The sequence below is a fragment of the Biomphalaria glabrata genome, chromosome 14, assembly GCF_947242115.1.
Source record: "Biomphalaria glabrata chromosome 14, xgBioGlab47.1, whole genome shotgun sequence".
Classification (NCBI taxonomy): Eukaryota; Metazoa; Mollusca; class Gastropoda; family Planorbidae; genus Biomphalaria; species Biomphalaria glabrata.
The window spans coordinates 7,070,850-7,098,468 of NC_074724.1; the positions used below are offsets into that span (position 1 = coordinate 7,070,850).

Here is a 27,619-nt window from a genome sequence, read left to right on the forward strand (position 1 = left end):
AGATCTCAGACCATAAGCAAACTATCGTGATGACACATTTATTAAGATTCCAGTTAATAATCCCTAAACTACATCAATTAACAGTAGCTTATACATCAGGTAAAAAAAATGCAACTTTATTAGAGTTTATCGCCAGCGTATAACATTGGTACAGAACAATCTAGTTCTGATGATGAAATGGTTGTCAGAAATATGAAAAATAAAACGAAAGATAATTTTAAAAAATCCAACAATAGGGTTACAACTTAGAGAACTATAATATTTGTATCTTATTAGCTAATGAATGCAAAATGTAAAAAAATAAATTAAACTCGCCCCACTTCCTCCCTAGCCCCGAGAAAAAATTATTGTTCAGTAAACGTTTAAATATACTAGACCTTAGGCCTTTAGATATTGACTTATAGAACGGTTCCATTCCATTGACTGTTCCAAAATTATGCGCAGTGTTGCTATCTGATCTGTGCATTATCTCTATTTTCGAAAGCCGGCTTGTTGGTCACAGAGATGTGGATCTACAACATCTTTATTCATACGAAGGCATTTGACAGTGTGGACAGACAGACTCTCTGGAGACTTTTGAGACACTATGGAGTGCCTGAAAAAATTACAAATATCATCAAAAAGTCATATGAGGGGATGACTTGCAGGTAAGTGCATGGCAGACAACTGACAGAGGCATTTGAAGTCCGAACAGGAGTCAGACAAGGCTGTTTACTCTCTCCCTCCTTGTTTCTACTAGCCATAATTTGGGTCATGAAGACAGCAACAGACCTGAAGCCGAACGGTATACAGTGGACACTGTGGAAACAGTTAGTTGACCTCGACTTTGCAGATGCCTTAGCTCTTTTTTCTCACACACAGCAGCTGATGCAGGAAAAAATAAATGTTGTTGCATGTGACAAGTCAAAAACTCGCTGTCAGAGTCACTCTAATTTATCACAGCATTAATTATTATTTTTCATTATTTATTTATTTTATTTTAATTATTTCCCCATCCTACCTCCAATTTCTTCACCCGCCCCACCTTTCCTCTCTACCAGGCTACACTTAGTCCACCACCTTGGAGGAAGTTAGGCCAGTCCTTTCATTTATCTGCCCTTGACCGGGGCAAAGATAGACACGTTCTCTTTAGTCTTATCCGCGGATGTCCGCCGCGATTGACCCCCCCCCCCCTTTGGTGGAATGCAGGTCACTCTCCCCCCCCCACGTCTCTCTTTGATCTAAGAGATTACACGGGTCAATACACCGCGTGGTACTCCAAGGTGTGACGCTTGTCGGACTTCACCCACGTGTAAGCTAATTCTTAGCCTAGGACGTTTCCTGTGTCCGCCCACATTTCCCAGGTGTATATAAGTAGATTCAAATCAAGCCAGACCCTTTCACTCCTCTATCGCTGTCGATCGAGTCTGGACTATATCACTTATTCTTTCTCCTAGAGGAATACCTGGTGGTAAGCCGAACTTAATCACAAGTTCCATCTTAATTACTCTGTGTGTATTTCCATTGGATTTTATCATGTGTATTTTGCCTAGTTCATTTATATTTAATTAGTGCATTGTGTATTCTCACTGGCGTAAGTAGAAAACATAAACATGCCCTATGTATTTATTTATGTATTGCATTAATCTATTAATGCTACGTTGCTCAATTGATCGTTGATGCAACCATGTATATATTTGTACATCTTATTTTATTTTCTTTATCTCGGCTGACAACCGTGATAATTTTACTAGCGCGCTGATACTGCGTTTAGAGAAGATACATGAATTATCTCCCCTTTACTCATTTTACTCTAATGAGAGTTGCGCCGCTTGAAGGGACATTCAAGCACGCTCCATTGTTCTCGACCCACGGTCATATGCAAACAAAGCGTCTCGATCGCTGACCACCGCCCAACTCACCCCCCCCCCCCTTTTTTTCTTTCGCTATCCACCTGTGTTGATTATTTAAGATTATTACTTCCCCTTCTATGTACATTCTTATATTATTATTTCCCCTTTTATGTACATTTCTATATTGCTACTATCTGCCATCTATTTTCCAAGTCCCATTTGTCATCATCTCCCCTTTATGCTCTAAAGCAATTTTACCAATCTGACGAATGCACCTCAGTCGAGGGCATCGATAAGATGTATGAGAGACATGTCCTAACTTGTCTTTATTTATCCGCAGCCTCCCTCAGGTGTCTGCCTATTTATCGGATCACTTACCTGCCTATTTGCCTACTGGCCTATTTAGGTGCTTAGTGCTATTCAGCACTGTATTTGCTATCAAGAATCACCTATCGCCTATTTGCCTACTGGCCTATCTATGTGCTTAGTGCTATTCAGCACTGCACTTTCCTATTGAGCATCATCTACCGCCTACGGAGATCTACTCAACTCTACTACTTGGCGCTATCGGCATTGCCCGCCTGTTCGACAGCCCACCTGTCAAGCTATTAGGCGCGACGTCCCTATAGAGTCAGATCTGTGCGAGACGTCATAGCTACGCCAACCCTCTGCAACTCACTGGACATATCCTGTCACTCACACTGCCCACGGCAGATCAGCTCTGCCCGCAGTAACCTTGTGCCCACGGTATCCGGCCACCCGCCATACTGTGCCCACTACAGATACTAGAACTTGGGACTGAGACTCCACAAGAACTATATCGCCGGCGTCCCTCTATCTGCTAGAGCGCCACCTCCAGCTGCAGAACCTCAAGCCAGGACACAGCCAGCTGCGACATCAACAGGACAACCAGCTAAGTCAGAGGACAAAGTGACATACTCTCTTATTATGTGCAAGAGTGATGATTAAACATAGAATACACTAGAGATAGATGCAAACCCTCCCCCTTTTTATTAATATATGTATATTTATGTAAATAAATTTCCTTTATTTTAACTTTTGTATCTATCTTTCATTGCTTTGTCTCGTTGCGTGTCTGCTCCCGATTCATATGCTGATAAGTGGGGGTGTGACAGCATTAAAAATAATCATCCCCTAGACATAAAACGTGCCAAACACACGTCACATTTCCCCACCTGTCACATTGCAGACAATTTAGCTTAAATAGGTCTTACCATAAACAGAGAGAAGAGTAAGGTGTTTAAGATGAAGGCATCCAACAATACATCCATTACAGTCCAAGGTGAGGCCCTGGAAGAGGTGGAAAGCTTCACCTATCTCGGCAGTATCATAGATCACCATGAAGGAACAGATGCAGATGTCAAAACTCGAATTGGTAAAGCTCGAGCAGCCTTCCATCAGCTGAAGAACATCTGGGGATCTAGGGAATTAAGCACCGCCACCAAGATTAGGCTCTTAAATACCATTGTTAAGTCAATACTAATTTATTCAACAGAGACCATCACCACCGTAAAAAAAACAGTTATTTATCAATACCTGCCTGAGGAAGATTCTTATGATCCGCTGGCCAGACAAGATCTCGAATGAGGAACTGTGGCAAATAATAAAACAGCAGCCCATTGAAGTAGATATCCTTCAGAGATGCTGAAGATGGATTGATCACACCCTGCGCAAGCCCGCATCCAACATAACAAGGCAAGCCCTGACCTTGGAACCCCCAAGGAAAAAGGAAAATCGTTAGAGCTGTTTCTGATATCCGTGTCCAGTCCCAGCCTCCACCTAATTGTGAATTGAATAGAGGTTTAGTAAAAATACTTTAAATTTGGCTATAGGACTATAAAAAAATTTATCTTGAACAGATTACTTCTTTAGGTATTTTCTCATGTATTCATTTTTCGTTAAAGTTATATATATTCAATAGCCGCTCAGTAACATTTTTTTGCATCGGTGCACCGTTCACGATGATATGAGCAAGAGAAAATGTTTTAATCAGGTTAAGTGATCAGCAAGATATGGGATTCTTAGCTGTCTGAAATTAATAACCGTTCTTCGTGCTACTTCTCATTTTCTTTCGTGGAGATCTTACTTTTAATTTAAAACAACATAATAGTTAAAATAATACTAATCTCTATTTTTTTTGGTTGTACTTGAAAAAATAAACCAACTAATCTTTTTAGACGTGTCAAGTATTTCTCTTACAAGGATGCCAAGAACAAAATCAACCTTGTAACTGTAGCGGAAATTATGACATTGATTGGAATTTCACTGCTCGTTATGATAAGCATAATAAAGCTCGAATACAAGCAAGATTATTTCAATCATCAAGCAGTGTTATATATTCTAATATTCTTACAGGACCACGCATCATCAAAGGTAATCTTTTCTTCTTGTCATGTTTCTTAATGAAAATATGGCTGTTTTGTTAAAAGCATTCTTAATTTGTACTTAAAATAAAATTCCTCCAAGACTTAATATCCTAAAAAAGATTAGACAGCTAATGTAATGCTCGATCTCACATCGTAGCAGAATTAAAACTTGTGTAACTAATCAGGTTATATATTCCATAAAGTGTATGCCTACATACCTCATAGAAAATAGAGGATCGTCGAATGATAGTTCTAAATAAGGGTTAATAATTTTGTAACCAAAAAGAGGACAAAAACAAGAGATGTCTGAGGAAAAAGATTTGATAAAAGTTTGAACTGAATACTGTTTAGAGTTATACAACTTTGGAATCTCAGGAGATCCTAAGTTACTAAAAATTCCTGAGTACCCAACATCAAGGAATATCCTAACCTATTCAGTGGTGAAAGCAAAAGAAAAGGGAAAAAACGCTTAGGTGAACAATATTCCAGGTGAAGTTTTAAAAACTGGAGGAGTAAAATGAAAAGCAAACTTTTAAAGATTTGCTGCATGATCTGGTAAACAGGGGAAAGGCGCAAATCCTGGACTTAATCACTCATCGGCACTCTTCCAAAAAACGCTATTGTCAAAACTACCGGACCATCAGCCTCATAAGCCATCACAGCAAAATCTTTCTTAAAAATTATATTAAACCGGCCTCAAGTGTAAATTACGTTTCAACATAAGTTTATCGTAATCCTTCTTTGTTTAACAATTAATTCGATGTATGCAATGTACATAATGCATTTCTAAATAACAGAATTCAAAAACACTCAGCGCTTCCCTAGTAAGCCTCGGTTTATAGAAGTGTTGCCCACAGCTAATCCACTAATTCGGAAACGAATCTTCAAAATTGTCTGAGAGACATTGCTAAAAAAAAACATAACTCCAAACAATAAAAAAGGACCATGGATATACCTATGCCTTAAGCAAACCTCAATCATGTATAGATATATCTTGTATTTATTATATTGTTATTATTATGATATAATTTCTATATTAATTATTATTTTATCATTCTTATTTAAGTACTCGTAAATTGAATCCACTTAAGATCACACTGTATTTCTAAGCCTAAATACTGTAACCTAATCATTTTCTTTTTTTTAGTAACGTATTTATTACATAAAACACTTCTTTTAAAGAATATTTTACAGTATGTATATGTAAAATACAGAAAGGATCACAAGCAAAGATGAGAATATTTTGTAATAAAATGATTAGGTATATTAAATTCATAATTTAGTAATAACGTTTATATATCTATTCCAGATCCAAGAAATTCAACTTTTCAACTTCTAGTAAATAACAAAGAAGTACATGACAATGAAAAAATTAAATGTTCAAAATATGACGAATTATTATTCAGTATATTTCCTCAAGATTCAGCAGAAGTTTTAAGCCTGCATGATGTAATCAATAATCAAACATTTAAAAGTGGCCAGAAAGTTCGTGTGAAATCACATTATATAATTATCAATATAAAGTTGTGTGACAGAGAGCTGCGAAGTTACAACTTGATTTTACAATACGGTATGTAAATTTTTGGTAGAACACTTTGAAGTGGTTAAGTTAAACGTAGTCATGTAATAGTACCACATTTATTTAGATTTATTTTTCATTTGTATCAGTATTTTTCGTTAGATTTTTAGGAAAGCAAAAATACATTTATTAGCTTCATTAATAATGAAATTTTTATTTTTTGTGGCCCCCGTGCACTAATTTATAGAACTTATTGAGAAATATCCAGAGAACTGCTGATTTACGCTTTTTATCGTATTCCTATTGAATTTTACCAAGGCACTGGCGGATCCATGGACGAGTAAAGCCAATCGCCCCCTTTACTCGCCCCGCCTCCGAAACGGGATTTAGATAATTATAGTAGAGATATCACATAATTCGTATTCTTTTTTATATTAATAATATATACTTATTATTTATATTGTATCCTTTTTTTAAAATCATATCGTTCCCTCATTTGGTCAGATCAATAATTTTTCTTTTGTATTTCATTTAAGAAATTACTTGCTTTTTTAACCAAATAATCTAATATAAGCTATATATGGTTCCCGATCATTTCATCCCCGGTCACTTCATCCCCGGTCACTTCATCCCCGGTGATTTCATCCCCTGGTCACTTCATCCTCTGGTCACTTCATCCCCCGGTCACTTCATCCCCGGTCATTTCATCCCCTGGTCACTTCATCCCCGGTCATTTCATCCCCTGATATTTTCATCATCTGATCATTTTTTATCTGTAATTGTAATTTTAAAAATCATAAAATGAGCAACATTTAATATATTCATTTTTTATTTAAATGACTAAATTGTAACACGTTAATGTTTAAAAGGAATTAAAGCAAAACTTATACAGGCGACACGATATCACGAGGATGGGTGAACTCCGCCTTTATTAGAAAAAATAAAACCTTATTTGAAGGCTAAAAATGACCGCCCATTTTCAAAAAAAAAAAAAGAGCGATTGAAAAATAAAATAAAGTGAAACATGGTCGTACTTTCACCATACCTTGCCCTTTGATGGTAAGTTATCAGCGGCATGATCAATATTATTCTAATCGCACTTCTATCTCTCAAAAGATTTCCACTACTTGCACTACACCTTGGCCTTTGATGATAAGTTAGTAGCGGCATGATCATAATTATTCTAATCGCACTTCTATCTCTCAAATGATTTTTTACTACTTCCACCAAACATTGGCCTTCGATCCGGATAATATTATGATATTACAACCCACACATCCAATAGAAGCGCTATATGTTATAAATACAATTCTTATATCGCGTCGCCCCACCCCTATTCTTTAATGCCTAATGCAAACATAAAGAACGAGGACTTTTACATGATTAATCGTTTTCACAATATTGTCCCCTTCCTTTTCACTGATTACATGACATTTTAAATATTTAAACATCAAATACAGAATTTATGTAATTGCACATGAATTTATCATAATTATTGTATGAAATACTTTGTTTATGATAATTTAAAATTCATAAGAACTTTTTTAATTATGAGAGGAACAAATGATACGAGTTCTGAAGCCATTTTTTCCTCAGTCGCTATTTCCCAATCTTTACTCAATGTGATATTTTATTAATATTATTGATAATATTGATATTATTTTTGAAGATATGTTCCTTTTGGCAGCGACCTTAAAACCTTAATCTAAATCATTGGGTTATCATGTAGCTCTTTTATAGTTGGGTATTACTTTAGGTTATTGTGTGCATAACTTGTGTCTTACATTTGACAACAAATTGCAATATGTTCTAAGTAACAGGTTTATCAGCAGACGATATATATTTATTAAATATAAAATAGTACATAGGCAAAGCCAGCCTTAAGGCTGAATACATGAATTGACAATAGTTTTCAGCAGCACTTGTAAAATCCAATATCAAATACATTTCACAATAATATTTAGTAACATTACACTATATGCAACAAAGCTCCTTAAGACATATGTCCTTTCTCTCTGACGACCCAAAAAAACACTACCTTAAGAGCGCATGGCCAGATTTAGATGCGATCCTTTTCCCCGTGCGAATGACACATTTTTTTTGTGTTATTTAAGTTCAGCCCATGTAGCAGTAATTCTCAAACACTGCTATGACATATGCCCCTTCCCCCAGAAAAAAAAAATTTTGCAAAAATCATTTTAATATGACAATGTGTTTCTGTTTCCTCTCTTAGTATATATATGATATATCTACAAAATTGGTATTCAATATATCAAAATTTCAAATGACATCTACTAAGTGATATCCTTTATAATAATATATAATCAAAATATCGTTCAAACAGAATCAGTATTAATATTATACACATTTCTTTTTTAGATATCAAGTGTCCAAGAAACATATTGCCAATATCTATTCAATGTTTGGGACAATAATTTTTTTTTTTCAGAAATCACAATGTTTCAATTGAAAAATGTCAGTTGCCACTTTACATAATCATCATTTTACATAAGGGATAATAGCTTTGGAGAAAAAAAATCATGTTTAAAATCATATCATTATCAATATGGATTGTAGAAAATTTATCAAGATATGTCGCAATGAGTTTAATCCATGGGCGTAGCCAGGATTTTTTTTCGGGGGGAGTTTTTTTTTTGGGGGGGGGGGATTTTTTTCTTCCCCCTCCCCGACACCCCCCCCCCCACCCGGCATAAAAAAAATGTATTTATGTGTGTGAGTGTGTGTGTGTGTGTGTACATAATCTTTATTACATTATGACCCTTCATTCTTTCGGAAGACGTTTATTGTGCCCTAGAATAGCTTCTTCTATGAGTTAGTGGAAAATTGTAGATTCCGTGCCATTATTAGCAATGGGGTCTGAGGTATCTACAGTGCATTTTCCTGCAATTAAAAAGTTCTATTTCAAAAAGCTAATGTGCTATTCTTACTGACTTAGACCCACCCGCACCGTTCGGAACATTTGACGTCAAGCTGTTTCCATAACAATCTGTCACTGGTATCGTCTGAAGCCTCTTCCCACCTTCCATGAGGACCTCCATGAATGAGTGGCGTCAAATTGTACTAGGATATCATTGCAACTCTTCTTATGCGTAATTCATTTTGTCGGAGAACATGTCCCGCAAACCTCATGCGTCGCTCTCACACAATCTTACTAACGGGTCGACTCCCAGTTCGGCATAGGATTTCATTGATTTAGACCCGATCTCTATAACTGACTCCTAAAATCTGTCTTAGCCATCTTTGTTGATCATCATTTAGTGTTTTTCAATTTCGGCAGATGACTATTCAATGCAGTTTATTAATGGAGCCCTGCCACTGGTAAAAATGTGTAACCTCTCTTGAATACGCTCTTGGAATTAAGTGACCATAGTTTGCTTTAGATTTTATATCGAAAAGAGAAGTTTTATCGTCAAAATCATCAGTTGGGGGTTTTCCACCTAAAATTCTCTGTAGGAGGGTTTAAAACTCAAAACCATCTGGAGGGGTTTTAAACTTTTAAAAAAAGCCATCTGTAGAAGAGGGGTTTAAACTCAAAACCCCCGATTGGATTGGCTACGCTCAAATAATTTTAGTGTGTAATTTGCTTTTTTTTTTATTGAAGAGGTATTTTTAACATAAAACCCCTCTGAATGGGGGTTTAAACTCAAAAACCCTTTTGGCAATGCTCATAACATTTTGAGTGCGTAATTTGCTTTTTTTCTTACACTGAAGATGTATTTTTTAGCCTCAAACCCCCCTGGCGGGGGGTTTAAACTCAAAACCCCTTTGGCTACTCTAATATATTTTAGAGTGAGTAATTTGCTTTTATTTATATTAAAGAGGTACATTTTAGCTTCAAACTCCACTAGAGGGGAGTTTAAACTGAAAACCCCTTTGACTTCACTCATAACATTTTGAGTGTATAATTTGCTTTGCTTTTTATTATTAAAGATGTAATTTTTACCTTCAAACCCCGCTGAAGTGGGATTTAAACTCAAAACAGAGTCAAAACCCATTTAGCTACGCTCATAACATTTTGAGTGCGTAATTAGCTTTTTTTTATATTAAAGAGGGGGTTTATCGTAAATTTTACAGGGGGTTTTAAAATCAAAATCTTCCTTAACTGTGCTCTAGGAATTATGGGATTTTCTTTTGCATCTTTTTTGTTTTGTTTTATAGAAGAGAGGGAGTTAACTGCAAAAAACCCAGGTAGGGGGTTGAAAACTCAAAACCCCTTGTAGAGGGTTTAAACTCAAAACCCCTGGTAGGGTTTTTTAAACTCAAAACCCCTGGTAGGGGTTTTTAAACTCGAACCCCTCTGGTAGGGGTTTTTAAACTCGAACCCCTCTGGTAGGGGTTTTAAGCTTGAACCCCCTGGTAGGGTTTTTTAAAGTTGAAACCCCCTGGTAGGGGGTTTTAAACTCAAAACCCATTTGGTTGTGCTGGGGCAAGTGATGGTTTAGTATTAAAATCTCACCTAAAATAAACAAAATCAAAGCAAAAAATCAGTCACTAAATTCCGATCCCCCCAAGGGGGGGGATTTCATTTCGGGTGGGGTTTGAACCCCCCCCCCCGGCTACGCCCATGGTTTTAATCCAATATAGTTTTAAAAAATCAAAAATTATTTACAATTGTATCATGATTACAAGAATATTTTTGTTAACACTAATGCCTGACATTATTTCTAAAAAAAAAGGAATCACAAAATTAATTATGACTAAGTTATCATTAGCATGAACATGATTAAGTATTCTATAAAACAGTATTATAAGAAAAATAATCTCATGTTTGTAAACACAAGATAATCTTTAAAACTATTCAAGGTGTATCGTAGTACTAGTTGAAGAAGAAAGAAAATGTCAATGTTTATATTGGTGAGCTAAAAAAAATAGGTCAACAGTTGCAAAAGTTTACTGTTGTTTACAAAAGTTTGTTTACATTCATGTGTACTGTGTATACAGTCAAAAATACGATCTCTGATATAAAACAAGTGCTTGGTATATATCCATTACACAGTATTATTGTTATAGCAAAACATTTGATATCAAAATAGTTAGATAAGTGTTTGAAATTTACTTGAAAATGTATAATAAAGGTCATCATGACATGGTTCAGATTAGAATATTTTGAAGTGTAGTATTGTCTAATCTTCTAATATCTCCTGACTGATGTGTTTAATATCATTGTATTTTTTTTAGCTTTAATGATTTATGTATCTTAATAGAAAATTAGCTAAAACATTCTCATGTCCAAGCATTCCCTAGATGTCAAATTTGTAGTCTGATAGAATAAATGGCCACCTTTTTTTTTTTTTTAGTTCTTTCCTTTTTAATGCTAATAAAGGTTTATGGTCACACTTTATTATAAAAATCTGCCTAATAAGTAGATTTTTTATTTTAACTAGCTAATTTTAGCTAAGAGTTCTTTCTCTATTACGTTTCTCTGTCTAAAAAGTACCTACTAACATAGATGATAGGTTTTAAGCATGAATCTTGTTGCTGCAATAGGCATGCACCAATGCCAATATTGGATGCATCAGTAAACAATGAGAGATGAGTCGCTATCAATACTAGATAATTCAATTTTTTTTAAATTGAATTAATCTTTGGGTTAGTTTACGGTTTCTCTACTTTTGTCATCTATGACTATATTATTATTGTGTTTCATTTTAGTAAAACCAACCAAAGGCTGTACAATTTGTGCGTAGTTGTGTATTATATTTATGTAGAAGTTCCATGGACCTAATAATGACCAAATGTCTCTCTTTGTCTTTGGTTCCCTAATATTCTTTATTTTGGTTATGTTTGGTTTAGTTGAATGTAATGCAATCAATATACTAAGAATTGGATTTCTTTTTTCACTGTATCTAGTTTTTTAGGAGCCTTTGTGATTTTGTGAATACGCATATACTAGGGCGTAGCCAGAATGTTTTTGTTTTTTTTTGGGGGGGTCTTCTCAGCCCCGCCCTCGACAAAACTATATATATATATATATTTATATACATCATTATATATATATATATATATTTATATACATTATATATATATATATATATATATATATATATATATATATATATATATATATATATATATATATATATATATACATATAGTGTTATGCTCTTTTGCGGTGTTTAGTACTTGAAAATGTAACAACTGGACTGGAGTTAACACTGAACTCAATACTGGAACAGATAACACCGACGAAAGGCCAACCATCGATACATAGAGTCGACGCTGGTGTTGAAACAACAAACACTTTTAATACTGAATACGGGAACAGTCCGATGTCCTCTATTACTAGCCGACTTTATAATTCTTCTTCTTCTTACTGTAAATAAGAAAACGTCTTGATTCTAAAGTGTCGCCTAGAGAGTTCTTGTTTTTTTAACTATCTGTCACATCACTTGTCTCAAAGTAAAACTTTCCCCTTATTCCCGAAACAAATAACTAAATCCTAATCATGTCATAACAATATATATATAAATATTCGGCGCATTTGGCGGCAAGCTGTGCTATTTCCACAAAAATATGTCACTGGCAATGTATGTAGCCTCTTCACACCTCTAAGGACCTTCATGAAAGTGTGGCGCCAAGTTGTACTAGGATATCATCGCAACTTTTATTATGTTTAATTCATTTTCTCGGAGAAGAGCCCAGCCGCTCTTGGAATTAGGTGACTGTAGTTTACTTTAGATTTTATATCGAAAAGGGAAGTTTTATCGTCAAAATCCTGTTTGGGGTTTTAAGCTAAAAATCTCTGTAGTTGTTTTTTAGCGGCCCTCGAAAGGGGAAAAGACGCTATTAGTTTTGTGCGAAATGTCTGTCCGTCTGTCCGTCCGTCCCGTTTAGATCTTGTAAACTACAAAAGATATTGAAAATCCGACATCACAATATTTTAAACCATTCAAAGTTCTGATGCAACGGCTATTTTTTTTTTTTTTGAAAGCGAAAAATCTAATTTTTAAAATCAGTTATGCAAGCAGTTTTTTTAAAGAGAAAAAGCTAATTAGTATGCATTATAAGTTAGACTTAAATTAAAACGAATACTAATCTTGTAAACTTCATTTTCGTTAACAGTTATTTTTAATGCGTAAAAGCTTTTATTGTATTAAAGCATTCGAATAAGAGATTGAGCCTTTTCAAAACAATTACATCAATTATAAGACTTCAGTTAGGCCAGGAGAGGCCAGCTGAGTGGTAACGCGCTTGGCTTCCGAACCGGGGTCCCGGGTTCGAATCCTAGTGAAGACTGGGATTTTCAACTTTGGAATTCTTGGGCGCCTCTGAGTCCACCCAGCCCTAATGGGTACCTTACATTAATAAGGGAAAAGTAAAGGCGGTTGGTAGTTGTGCTGGCTACATGACACCCTCGTCAACCGTAGGCCAAAAAAAAACAGATGAACTTTACATCATCTGCCCTATAGACCACAAGGTCTGAAAGGAAAACTAGTTAGGCCAGGTTCACATCTAACTTTGCATTTACTTGCACCTATCCTTTGATCTGCTGGACCGTTGGGGCACTACACAAGATCTGTCAACCTTCTTTCTCCATTCTTATCTCTCATTTGTCTTTGATATAATTTCATTCGGATGTTCTTTCTGAAAATTTTGAAGCCTGCCTGGGTGGACCACTTCGGGGGCCGATTTTGAGTTTGCGTTTCCACACAAACTGTCTTTGTAACCTTGTTTTATATTGAAGAGGTATTTTTTAGCAACTCAAAACCCTTTTGGCTACGCTTATAGATTTTAGAGTGTATAATTTTTTAAAATTAAAAACATATTTTTTAGCTTAAAACCCCACAGGAGGGTGAGTTTAAACTGAAAACTCAGAGAATTTTGAGTGTATACTTTGCTTTTTTTTATATTAAAGAGATATTTTTTAGTTTCGAACCCCTCTAAAGGGGTGGGGGGGGGGGGTAAACTCAAAACCCATCTGGCTAAGCTCATAAATTTTAGAGTGCATCATTTGCTTTTTTAAAAATATTGTTACGATCTTTTCTATCATGCCTTCTGTAAACAACTGCTAAACTTAACGGCGCATCTAATATAAGGACTTGACAACAAGAGCTTTAATAAACAATGTGGCAGTTTAATAACTTATGCATCAACAGCCAGTACACTACTGTCCCTTGTTTAACAGCCCTTGACCTGTGTGATTGGCCTGAGTCGTGTGTGTCAGTAGGTCGCACACACATTAACCATGACACTAGAGTTACTACATTGCCCGTCCCGGAAAAAAAATCTACCTCACGACATGGGCTGTGTAGATTTATAGACGAAGGTGGGGGTCTATCAGTAGGAGCGGCAGTTGTTCTCTATTGCCATCTTGATGGGGTCATCAGCATTGCTGCCTGTGTATGTCTTTTTCTCCTGCACCAGTTTGACGTCCTTTGGTTGAGAAGACGTGTACGTTGCCTAGACTTTCTGTCAGTCGCCTCCGATCGCAGCCTCGTGACTAGTATCGGAGTATTTAATGTCATGACAATGGGCATCAAGACCGTTGGTCTTACACGTTGATTCAGCAGACTTTCTTGATGCACCGTATACCCCCAGGAGGCTAGGTTTTCAAACACGTCAAAATATTCAAGCGTGTCCGAAAGACATGTCTGTGGGACACGTGGGCAATGTCCTATGTGCACAAGTCCATGTGTTGCACCACCATCAACGCTTCTCTTGCGTATACACGTTTCAGAACAAACGTCGGTTTGGTCAAGATTTTGTTGGCAAGTCTTCAGGTGCTCGCTCTCTCTTTTCGAGGCGGCCCCGTTAGCACAATTGTAGAACGTCTATGTTCAGGCAGGAATCACTATGACATAATTAGATCTGTGCTCAGCGCTGTCACAACAAATGTCGTACGAGCAAAGCTTGCACGGCTCGCTATCACAGTCATAGACAGCGCTACCATCAACGGCGTCTCCGTTGACTAACATGGTAGCCATCACGGTATCAAACGTTTTATCAGTCTTGTTAATCGAATTACTGGTACCTATCTGTTTAATCGTGGTACATACCTGCTCGTTGACCTCTTCCAGATTTGTACCCAACTGTACCTTGAACGAGTTCATCTGCTCTTACACGGCGCTCATAAGCTCTCTGATATCTGGTTGTACTTCGAACAGATACGAGTCCCAATCTTTATCTTCGTCCAGCAAAGCTTGTCGAAGGCGTTCTTTAAGAGTTTCCTTGTTTCTTTCAAAGCATTTCAGATCACAACTCAGAAGCTCTTGTTTCAATTCTTTTAGATCATACTCATCCAGCAGTTTCACAGAAGCCATAAGAAATCCCACTTCTGACACCAGTGTTACGATCTTCTTTATCAGGCCTTATGTAAACAACTGCTAAACGCAATAGCAAATCTAATACAAAAACTTGACAACAAGAGCTTCAATAAACAATGTGGCGGTTTAATAACAAATACATCAACAGCCAGTAAAACACTATTAGGTTCAATTTATTCCTTTAACACAACAGAACTGCCTAACTAATCACTACTATTTTCTCTAGCTCGTACAGCTACATTTTCGAGGAGTCACAAGGTATCGCAGTCCTTACTGCCTTGCTGTTCTGGACTCAACTGTCCTTTCTTTACACACTGTCTCTCGTCTCTCAAGGCTCTCGGTCACATGATCAAAACACAGGACATACTTGCGTGTACTAGTAGTACTGTCCCTTGCTCAAAAGCCCTTGGCCTGTGTGATTGGCCCGAGTCGTGCATTTTAGTCGTTCGCACAAACATTAACCATTTCAGTCCGACACTAGAATTACTACAATATATAAGAGTTATTTTTTAGCTTCCAATCCCACTGAAGGTGGGTTTAAACTCAAAACCCATTGGGCTGTGCTCATAGCATTTATTTGTTGTTTTTTTTATATATATAAGAGGTATTTTAGCTTCCAAATTCGCTAAAGGGGGATTTAAGCTCAAAACCCGTTTGACTACGCTCATAGAATTTTGATTTTGTAATTTCTCTTTTTTTTTTCTTTTAGGAGTGGGTTGATGGTAAATTTTGGAGGGAGTTTTAAAATCCAAATCTTTCTTAGCTGAGTTCTTGGAATTTGGGGATTGTCGTTTGCAATTTTTGTGTTTGTTTTTATAGAAGAGGGGAATTTAACTGCAAAACCCTCCTGGTAGGGGGCTTTAAACCCAAATTTACTTGCTGTGCTGGCGAAAGAGATGGTTTAATATTTAAATCTCACCTAAAAGAAACAAAATCAAAGCAAACAAATTAGTCACTAAATTCCAAGATCACCCCCCCCCCCTTCTGCGTAGGGGATTTTATTTCGGGCTGCTTTGAGCCTCAAAACCACACCCTGGCTACGCCCTTTAGCATATGTCTTCGACATATGATATTACGTTAGGTATATCTGACAGCAATATTGACATGCACTTTTGGAATGTTTCTGTGCTATTTACAAGCCAAAGTGCATTACATTGTATACATAGACTACTTCCAGTTGAGTAAAGGTGCGTTTAAAGGCATTGTATTTTTTAGATAATTGATAACTCTTAATTTGCCAAAAGCGTCTTTGAAGGTCAATGGTGGTTAATATGGAAGCCTTACTTAACATATTTATATGATTCCTCTGTCACGTAGTGGTTCAGCGTCAACAATAATGCATTTAATTATTTTTCTGTAATCACAACATATTTTCAACACATTTATATTTTTTGTTTGACAATTACCATAGGTGAGGCATATGGACTTATATTGTGTTCATGTACAATATATGGCTCTATGTTATTTGTTTTTATAATTTTTACTTCTGTTACTTCAGATGTGTGTATGTCCCTACATAAATATATTAAACATAGATGAATAGCAGCACAAGGGACCAAGTTTTTAAGAGGGAAGGTAGTGAGTTAAAATGCTACGAAAATAAGGGACTGCGCCGACAAAGGCCCAATTCAGTGACACTGGAAACGGCACCACCGCCTAGCGGTAACGCACTAAGCGAACTTAACCTATAGACAGTCGGATTGTCCAAAAAACATTCTTCTGGTCCAGAGTCATTTCGCCCGTATGCAAATTACCACCCCAGTGGTCAATGGTCACATACCCTAGCTAGCCCCTCCCCCCACCTCGCAGCATCCGTTCACCAACAACTTCAATAGAGCCGACACAGACAGCCTGTAGGCATGTATTAGACAAACAATGACTCTCTATAATTGTGTATCTCTCATAATGACAAGTGGACAACATAAACACATGACATATAGAAGCTTCAGTGGGTAGGAGCAATGAAGCTGTGAACGTAAACTTAAGAGTTGAAGCTAAGTGCTGAAACAAATGTGATACATACATATATTAAACATAAATGAATAGCAGCACCATGGACCAAGTTTTTAATGAGAGAAAGAAATGAATTAATTTATGTTTTATTTATGTTTAATATATGTATTTATCACATCTAATTTAAAGTTTTATACTTTGCCTGTTAATAGTTTGTTTGGAAATTCAAATTTAAGAAAAAAATTAAGTGTATTACAAATACCTTCTTCTCTGATTTCTTTTAGTGGGAAAGCTTCTGGCCATCTAGTTGATATATCAATTATTACCAATATGAACTTGTTTCCTTTCCTACTTGTTCTAAGGGATTCTACTATGTCTACAGCTTTGTTGTCCAAAAAATACAATGGTTTATCTTATTTTTGTAGTGGTGCTCTTGTATAATTTTTTTTTACCTTGCACATTTGTGTGCAGCTGTCTACATAATGTTGAATTCGTTTTCTTATTTTAGGCCAAAAGAAATGTTCAGCTATTTTAGCATAGGTCTTTTTCTTTCCTAAGTTACCAGATGTTAGATCATCATGTGTCATCTGCATTTTTTGTTGTTTTTAATAATTGGGGTTTACGATTTAAACCTTTGTACAGTTTAATTTTTTATTGCACCTTACTTTTAGGTCATTAGTGACTAGACGATGATTATTTCTGATAATTTGATTGTAGTTTTTGTTTATTAGGTCTGTAAAGGTTGTGTCTTTATTTTGCATTTTTATTAAATCATTTTTAGAAACATCCACTTCATTTAATAGCAGTGATGGATATTCAAGTAGAGGTGTAAGAGTTTTAGATTATGCTCTGGTTTGTACCATAAGCACTTCTGTTTGTTTGTTCAGATAGCTGACATGATTCCTTTCTATTGTATATCCAGGACATGGTTTTACTATCAACTGTGTCTCTAGCTCCTTCCACATTCCCAATTATCGAATTTTGAGCTGAAGTATCCATGACAATGACGTTTACCTCTTCAATAATTCAAGGAGATTCTACTTACACTTTTGCTCTCTCGCAGATATCAAATTTCCCTACATTGACATTTTTAATTTTAACTTTTTCTTGCAATTTTTGTCCAGGTTTTGCTACCTTTGAATGTATCAGAATGACATTGCTTCTTGTATCTTTTAGCGCTTTCACTCTTATATTATTTACATATTAGTTGTATTAACTCAACTTAGACATTTTGGGCTACATATACGCTACAGATTTCAGGCTATTGACATTATTTTTGTTATTATTAGTCTGTATTATTTATGGTAGTTTCATTGTGTCGCCAAATGTTGTTGTTTGCGTTATTAGATATTTGATGATTGTATGTATCTCTTCTTGGCTGTCTATTATTTTTGTAGTTATTGTAGTTATAATTAAATGAATCTCTGTGATTTCTTCTATCAATGGAGCTAGCACTTTGATTTGATCTATAGTAATTTATTATTGTTAAAGTTGTGTTTTGGTTCATATTTGTTACTTCTATATCTGTAGTTATTACTGTTTGTTTTAAGTCTACATTGGTTTTTAAAATTACCCCTCTTGACACAGTTCAATATTTTTTTTTTATTAGAATACTTGCAGTTGTCTTTACTTGTGTTGGATTTTGATATTGTGGCTGCAAGAGGTTGTAATTCTCTTTTATTTAAAGTGTGACCAGGGTGGCTAATATAAAAAGAGATTTAGGTTTGTGATGAGTTCTGTTTCTGTTTTGACATATTTCTCTTTTAAAAAAGTAAATACTTGATCTGTAACATTAATTAGAACATTGTAAATAAGAATCATATCTAAAATTTGTTTAGGAAGGGTCATTCAGATCAGATTCAGACAGCTCTAACCATTTAGTCATGTTCATTTTAAAGTTGAAGATAGTTTTGTTAAATTTCCAATGTTTATTTAATCAAACATTCTTAAATAGCTTTCTGTAATGGTATTGTGATTTACCATAATGCTCCAACAGTCTGTTTTTTACTGATGAAAATATTTTCTTTTGCTCTAAAGTTACGGTGCTTATAATATTCGATGGTTCTTCAGAAAGATTAGCTAGTAGGTTTTTTGCCATTTCCTCACTTGACATTGTGTATGTTGATGTTATGTGTTCGAACTGAAAAAGGTAATTTTCTAGAGTTTCACCTTTTATAAAAAGTATGTGGAATTTAGATATATAGGGTTTCGTAGATGCTATTTGAATCAAAATATTGATTTATTTTAGCTGCTTCTACTTTTGCTAGATCTAATACTTTTTCTATATCTTTCATTTCTTTTTGATGAGCGCGTTCAGCTGGTCTTTCATCTCTTTCAGCTGCTTTCTCAGCTTTTTATCTTTACTCTCTTTTATCCTGTTTAGCTCTATCTCGTTCTTCTCTTTCTCTATTTTTATTTTTTTTCTAATTTATGTTCTATAAATTCCCTCTTTTCTTCTAAACTGTAAGCTCAATTACTTTTACTTACTCCATAATCTTATCATAACTAGCCAGGGTGATTGTAGGGTAGTATACAAATGTATGTGGAAAATAATAATTAATTTAATTTGAAAGTATTCAATATGGTTATGTGTCAACTTTAATTTAATATATTTACAATCGTCAATTAATTATTTGAATAATAATGTGTACTTGTTGGAAAATGTGCATATTATATAATATGCAAGATGTTTATAAAATATACATGCATTTGGCAAGAAACAGTTAAAAGCTGAATTTTAGTACTGGTAGTGATTCGTTGACATCCTTCAAAATGAACTTTGCTGCCTGTAGATGTCTTCTAGTTTTAGTATTTCTGTTCAAATATTTTGTCGTCTGGCCCAGTATAAAAGAGATAGATGCATGCACTTAGCATTAAACTCTTGAGATTACTCTCCTAATATTTTAATATTGCTAAAAAGGATTTTTCTGATGCAATAACATGCTATTTTGATTTGATAAAAGTTATCTCAAAAATATTTTGAGCTAACTTGTCACACATGTCGAAGTGTAAATGTGTAAGTGCTCGAGCTTAGCCACCACTTAGCCAATAATTAACACTTCAATTTGAAGGTAATCTTGTGTTGAGTTGACATTTCCCCAGTACATCTGCCAACAAGAAAAAAAAGCAATGAAAGGTATCATGGGCGTAGACAGGATTTTTTTTCGGGGGGGGGGGGGGGTTGGGGGGTGGATTTTTTTCTCCCCGCCCGACCCCCCCCCCCCCCCATGTATTTATGTGTGTGTGCCTACAAAATCTTTATTACATTCTGACCCTTCATTCTTTCGGAAGACGATTAATGTGCCCTAGAATAGGTTCTTCCATGAGTTAGTGGAAAAATTGTAGATTCCCCGCCATTACTAGCAAGGCGAAGCCCCGCCGCCAAGCACTATTTCTGGTATTGAAAGCCAACAAAATGCATATTCTGAAGTATCTACACTGCATTTTCCTGCTATTAAAAAGTTTTATTTTAAAAACCTAATGTGCTATTCTTACTGACTTAGACCCTCCCGCACCGTTCGGCGCATTTGCCGTCAAGCTGTTTCCATAAAAATCTGTCACTGGTAATGTCTGAAGCCTCTTCCCACCTGCCATGAGGACCTCCATGAACGAGTGGCGTCAAGTTGTACTAGGATATCATTGCAACTCTTCTTATGCGTAATTCATTTTGTCAGAGAACATGTCCCGCAAACCTCATGCGTCGCTATCTCACAATCTTACTAAGGGGTTTGAATACCAGTTCGGCATAGGATTTCCTTGATTTAGACCCGATCTCTATAACTGACTCCTAAAATCTGTCTTAGCCATCTTTGTTGAGCCACATTTAGTGTTTTTCAATTTCGGCAGATGACTATTCACTGCAGTATATTAATGGAGCCTTGCCACCGGTAAAAATGTGTAACCTCTCTTGAATACGCTCTTGGAATTAAGTGACTGTAGTTTGCTTTAGATTTTATATCGAAAAGAGAAGTTTTATCGTCAAAATAATCTGTTGGGGGTTTTCCACCTCAAAATGCTCTGTAGGGGAATCTTAAACTTAAAACCATCTGGAGGGGTTTTAAACTTTAAAAAAGCCATCTGTAGAAGAGGGGTTTAAACTCAAAACCCCCGATTGGATTGGCTACGCTCAAATAATTTTAGTGTGTAATTTGCATTTTTTCTTTTTATATCGAAGAGGTATTTTTAACATCATACCCCTCTGAATGGGGGTTTAAACTTAAAACCCCTTTTGACAACGCTCATAGCATTTTGAGTGCGTAATTTGCTTTTTTTCTTACACTGAAGATGTATTTTTTAGCCTCAAACCCCCCCCCCCCCTGGCGGGGAGTTTAAACTCAAAACCCCTTTGGCTACGCTCATAGATTTAAGAGTGCGTAATTTGCTTTTATTTATATTGAAGAGGTACTTTTTAGCTTCAAACTCCACTGGAGGGGAGTTTAAACTCAAAACCCCTTTGACTACATTCATAACATTTTGAGTGTATAATTTGCTTTGTTTTTAATATTAAAGAGATATTTTTTACCTTCAAACCCCGCTGAAGTGGGATTTAAACTCAAAACTGAGTCAAAACCCATTTAGCTACGCTCATAACATTTTGAGTGCGTAATTAGTTTTTTTTATGTTGAAGAGGGGATTTATCGTTAATTTTAGAGGGGGTTTTAAAATCAAAATCAGCCTTAACTGTGCTCTTGGAATTAGGGGATTTTCGTTTGCATTTTTTTTTGTTTTGTTTTATAGAATTGGGGGAGTTAACTGCAAAAACCCCAGGTAGGGGGTTTAAAACTCAAAACCGCTGGTAGGGGTTTTTAAACTCAAAACCCCTTGTAGGGGTTTTTAAACTTGAACCCCTTTGGTAGGGGTTTTAAACTCGAACCCCCCCCCCCCCCTGGAAGGGGTTTTTAAAACTCGAACCCCCCTGGTAGGGGGTTTTAAACTCAAAACCCCCTGGTAGGGGGTTTTAAACTCAAAACCCCTTTGGTTGTGCTGGGGCAAGTGATGGTTTAGTATTAAAATCTCACCTAAAATAAACAAAATCAAAGCAAAAAATCAATCACTAAATTCCGATTCCCTCGGGGGGGAGGGGGGAATTTCATTTCGGGGGGGGGGGGGGGGGGGGGTTTGAACCGCAAACCCCCCCCCCCCCCGGCTACGCCCATGAAAAGTATATATGTATTCATGGAAAGCTGGCAGTTGTCTTTGCGCTGCTTCTGTAGTGTTTGCATTTTCAGAGCGACGGCAAAGATTTTCGCTTTAATAAAATCGTTCTTTCATGGGTCTAACAGCAACATGGTAAGAACTTTAGCGAGTTGTTTATATGGCACTGTATCGTTAATTTAAATATCCCATTGACTAGTAACAGCGGCAAAGAAAGAAAACATTTTTTTTTTGAAAACCGAAAAGAAGTACAGTTTAGAAGCGTGTTCTGATTAAGAATTTTGACCACATAGCTTAAGTAAACGGTGTACACATCCATTCACGTTTTTATTTCTTTATTAATACTGCCTGCACTCCTTTATAAATTCTTGATAGTGTAGCTGCATTACCATGTTTCTGAGCCATTCTGAGCTTATATCAATCTCGTTCCAGGCGTTTTATATTCTTAGAACTGCTACCGTCAGTTTTTAATCCACTAAAAGAGCAATATCCTACAACATTTCTTTTCTTTTCAACATTACCATTGCCAGTGACGTCACTAGGGTTAATGTCACCCGGTACGGTTTTCTCAGGGTGTCATCTCCTCCCCCTGCCAGAAAAATTTATCCAATTTTTTCCCAATAAAAACTATTGTTAATCCTTTTTGCAAAAAGGATTAACGATATACAATAAACTGATTACCTACTTTATCCCACAGATGTAAAATGAGTGGCAAATCTATTTTAAAATCCCATTGTTTATGACATTTTTAAAATAGTCTTGCATATTTTACAATGTATATTATTAACTACTTATAGTATGTGTTATTGAAACTTTGACTACCACCTAAAGGAGAAAACGTTCTTTGCCGTTACCTTAGTCATCTATTTTTCTCAGTGATCACCTGTCTATCAATACACTAAATGTGATGGACTTAACAAATAAAAAGGGGGTGAAATTGTTCGTCTCTACCTCTGGAGATATACCTGCACAGCTAGACAGACGTCTGGTTAGCGTGATATAGTCAATGGATGTAACATCTTAACATAATAATAATAATAATAATTTTATTTATAAAGCGCTGTTAACAAACAAAATGTAGGCTCAAGGCGCTGTAATAACATTACAAACACAGACACGATGGATAAAATGACAGTTAATCTTAAAACGTTTTAAACAAATAGATCTTCATGATGTAGCATGTTGTCTGTCTGAGATCAATGTGGAGTGAGTTCCAAACTTTTGGTCTGTGAACTGAAAAAGCCCGCAGACCGTTGCTTTTGAGGGAGAAACGTTGCACTACTAAAAGCGTTGAGTCCATTGAACGCAGGGCTCTCTGGGGGACATATGGAGTAATCAGTTCGCTAAGGTACAATGGCATCTCGTTGTTATATATACACTGATGACAAAGTGTGGCGACCTTGTAATCGATTCTCGCTTTCACGGAAATCCAATGAAGCGTGCGCAAGAGCGTAGTAGCAGAATCTTTAAGTTTTTTTTAAGGACTATTCGAGCAGCGTTGTTCTGTTTACGTTGCTGCTTGGCTATTTTGTCATCAGCTATACCTGCTAGCACGGCATTGCAGTAGTCAAGGCGGGAGAGTATGAATGTCACAGCTAGCGTTTTTGTTGACTCCGTTGTTAAATATGGTCGGATCTGGCCTAATCTGCGCAACTGCAGGTAAAGACCTTTACAGAGCTTACTTATGTGTGGGTCAAAAAATTCCAAGATTCCGCACTACATGGACATAAGGAACTTGACATGTTAACATGTTAACTAACCGACGAAAAAGTCAAGACAAAAGAAGAAATTGTACCTACCATTGCTTCTCAGTACGTAATGCGCATTTATAATGTAAAGTTTCATTTCTATTTATATTAACATACCTTGTCTTTATAATAAAAGATGTTTGGTGCATGTTTATATAGGCTCTATTTTTAAGCACATTATTGTGTTTTAAATATAACAATTTAAACATTCTAAAACAGACGTAAATGGAACGTGGTCCACTTTATGCGTATTAAATAGGTACAAGGTTTACTTTTTACTATTCGGCCAACTTTCAGGCGGTGATATTCAACAGGAGCTAAATATTGCCGAATAATGAAAAAAGACCGAATATTCGGCCGGAGCCGGAGCCGTAGCTACTATCCGATACACCCCGTTTCGGAATTTAGAGACTGAATTTTGATTTGATTTTGTTTGTTTTAGGTGAGATTTTAACACCAAACCATCACTTACCTCAGCACAGCCACAACCATATAAAACAAAACAAACGGCAATCCCCAGATTCAAAGAACAGAGCTAACGAAGATTTTAATTTTTGATAATTTGATTTTAACCCCCTTCAAAATTTACGATAAAACCCAATCTTCAAAATAAAAAAGCAAACTACACACTCATAATTATATGAGCGTAGCCACAGGGGTTTTCAATCTAAACCCCTCTTCTGCAGAGTTTAAAGCTAAAAAAAAAAACCTCCTCTATTCAATATAAAAAAAAATATGCATTCAAAAATGCTTTTGAATGCAAACCCCCCCCCCCTTTTCAGTGGTGTTTGAAGCTAAAAATACCTTTTCAATATAAAAAAACAAAACAAATTATACTCTCAAATTGCTATGAGGGTAGCCAAAGGGGGTTATGAGTTAAAACCACACCATTTGTCTTCAATATAAAAGAAAGCAAATTAAACACTTTTAAATCTATGAGTGTAGCAAAAAGGGTTTGGAGTTTTCAGCAGGGTTTCAACTGACAAAATACCACTCCAATGTGAAAAAAAAAGAACTTTACACTATCAAAATGCTATCAAAGTAGCCAAAGGGGGTTTTGAGTTTTAACCCCCTTCATAGGGGTTCGACACTAAAAAAAAATACCTCATTAATATAAAAAAATAGCAAATTAAACACTAAAATTCTTTGAGCATAGCCAAGCCAATGGTGGGATGTTTTTTTTTTTTTTTTAAGTTTAAAACATCTCCAAATGGTTTTGAGTTTGAAATCCCCTTACAAAATTTTTGAGGTTGAAAATCTCTTTATTCAATATTATTCTAAAGCAAACTACAGCCACCAAATTCTATGACCGTAGCTAAATGGAATTTAAAACCCCCAACATATGATTTTGACGATAAAACTTTCCTTTTCGATATAAAATCGAAAGCAAACCTACAGTCACTTAATTCCAAAAGAGTAGCTAAGAGAGGTTACACATTTCTACCAGTGGCTTGGCTCCATTAATAAAGTGTAGTGAATTGTCATCTGCCGAAATTAAAAGAAAAAAAACACTAAATGTTTCCCGACAAAGATGGCTAAGACAGATTTTAGGAGTCATTTATAGAGATCGGATCTCAATCAAGGAAATCTTATTCCGAACTGGGAGTCGACCCATTAGTAAGGTAGTGACAGAGCGTCGCATGAGGTTTGGGGGACATGTTCTCCAACAAAATGATATATTCATAATAAGAGTTTCGATGATATCCTAGTACAACTTGGCACCAAACTCTTATGAAGGTCCTTAAAGCAGGAGTGAAGAGTCTTCAGACATTGCAAGTGATACATTTTTGTGGAAACAGCTTGCCGCCCAATAAGCCGAACGGCGCAAGAGGATCAAATTCAATAAGAATAGCACATTAGGTTTTTGAAATAAAACTTTTTAATCGCAGGATAATGCACTGTAGATACCTCAGAATATGCATTTTGCTTGCTTTTAATACCGGAAAGGCGTGGCGTCTCCAATTTTCCCACTAAATCCAGGAAGAACCCATTAGAGGGCACTGGGGGGGGGGGGGAGAAATTCGTTCCCGAAAAAAATCCTTGCTACGTCTACGCCAGCAATAATCCAATTGAATTCATTTAATTATCCACCTTGAACTTTACACATAATACTAGTCCAACCAGGTAATTTGCAGTAATGATATAATTGTTATCAAATAGGCTTAAGTAATCCAGAGTTGCTGAATTGATTAAAATAAAATAGGCTTTTTAACCTAGATGATTAACAGAAGAAGAGCAGATAATTTCTGAGATATTGAAAAGACAAATTTTGTCAAATAAATGCAGTTAGATAATAGCTTGGTATAATATAGTGGTATTTAATACTTGAATGAACCACAATATGCTGTTGTACAAGGACAGTAAACAAATATATAGGTGAGTCGTACAACTAGCTGATCGTCGACTTGAATAACATCAGATTCGGCATATACAGACACGTTAGTTGCTGTTCATCAGGAGTTGTTCTTTTTTTAAACACACAAATTTTAGGTCATCTCTTTTCGCACACACAGATGTTTCAATCAATAGATTGTATGGTTGTCTAGATGCTAATGTTAGACAATATGGTACCGAATCTAAAGATGCCAACAAATACAAATTGAAGCGTTGACCTGATTTATACAATCAATAGATATTAAGTCCAAAATGACAGGTTGATAAACTAGGTTCATTATGAAGTACAGGTTCGTGAGGAAATATTTACTTTTATATGTCTTGATGATCTATTAGAATAGAGTTTATAATTCCTCTGTGCAACTGATTTAGATGTTATATTGGCACAATGTGTTTGTCAATTTTACGTGCGATAAAATAAAAAAAAGGCATTATACAAGGAATAAGGTGAAAAAAGCTTCTCGCGCCTCACACTAATGTAGAATTACTTGAGATCAACAATTCTCGAAGATAGATTAAAAAATTAGGTAATTCCTGCTATTGAGCGTAGGGAAAATAATTTTTATGATATACTGTATTGCTTCGCTACACGCAAGGCTCGTAAAGTAATTCTGTACGTAATGAAGAATAAAAAAATGCAAAGACGAATTTATTTATTATACAAACTCTTAATTTTCACTAATATCCGTATCCCTACCCAAATTGGGCCCGGCGAGATAAATTTCGCATTGGGTCTCACAATGGTTAAGTTCGGCCATGCTATTTAGTAACTGTCGTATACTTTTTGTTCTCCCCTGCCCTCTTTTCTTTTCGCCGATAAAGTAACTAGGGGTAACTTTAGTTCGACTTAGAAAAATAAAAGAGTGATCTTTTCATAACCTACATATTGATAGATAGATAGATAGATAGATAGATAGATAGATAGATAGATAGATAGATAGATAGATAGATAGATAGATAGATAGATAGATAGATAGATGGATAGATAGATAGATAGATAGATAGATAGATAGATAGATAGATAGATAAAGAGTAAGAGAGCCGTGCTCTCTTTCACCTCGGGGTAACTCTAGTCCGACTTGCAGAAATAAAAGTGATTTTCCGTGACGTCTTGGTGGTGTCAGGAACGGTTGAGCTAAGAAGAAAATTATATATTTAGATATTATTTTAAAGATTTATTGCGAGCAAGACAATGAAAAAAATTGTGATGCTTTCTTATTTAATAAAAAAAATATTTGAACATTCTGAAGACACTAAATACGAGGACTTTACCGTACAAACTTTAAAAATATCACATATTCAAGGACTAAACTTTGTCAAAACTGACACTTTGTATTGTAGGAAACAA

The 27,619-nt window shown here is 35.8% G+C and overlaps 1 protein-coding gene across 9 annotated transcripts in view; it reads left to right on the top strand.

Moving 5' to 3' along the window:
- The window catches only part of LOC129922842 (uncharacterized), a 70,928-nt gene that overhangs the window by 27,003 nt on the left and 16,306 nt on the right, over positions 1-27,619 (top strand). For 7 of the 9 annotated variants that reach the window (XM_056010546.1, XM_056010543.1, XM_056010545.1 and 4 more), the window contains exons 4-5: positions 4,031-4,226; positions 5,529-5,789. In XM_056010546.1, coding sequence (XP_055866521.1) covers positions 4,031-4,226; positions 5,529-5,789 — 457 coding nt within the window. Of the gene's footprint in view, positions 1-4,030; positions 4,227-5,528; positions 5,790-19,012; positions 19,459-27,619 lie in introns of those variants that run through there. The other 2 variants (XM_056010547.1, XM_056010548.1) reach the window with 2 other exon arrangements.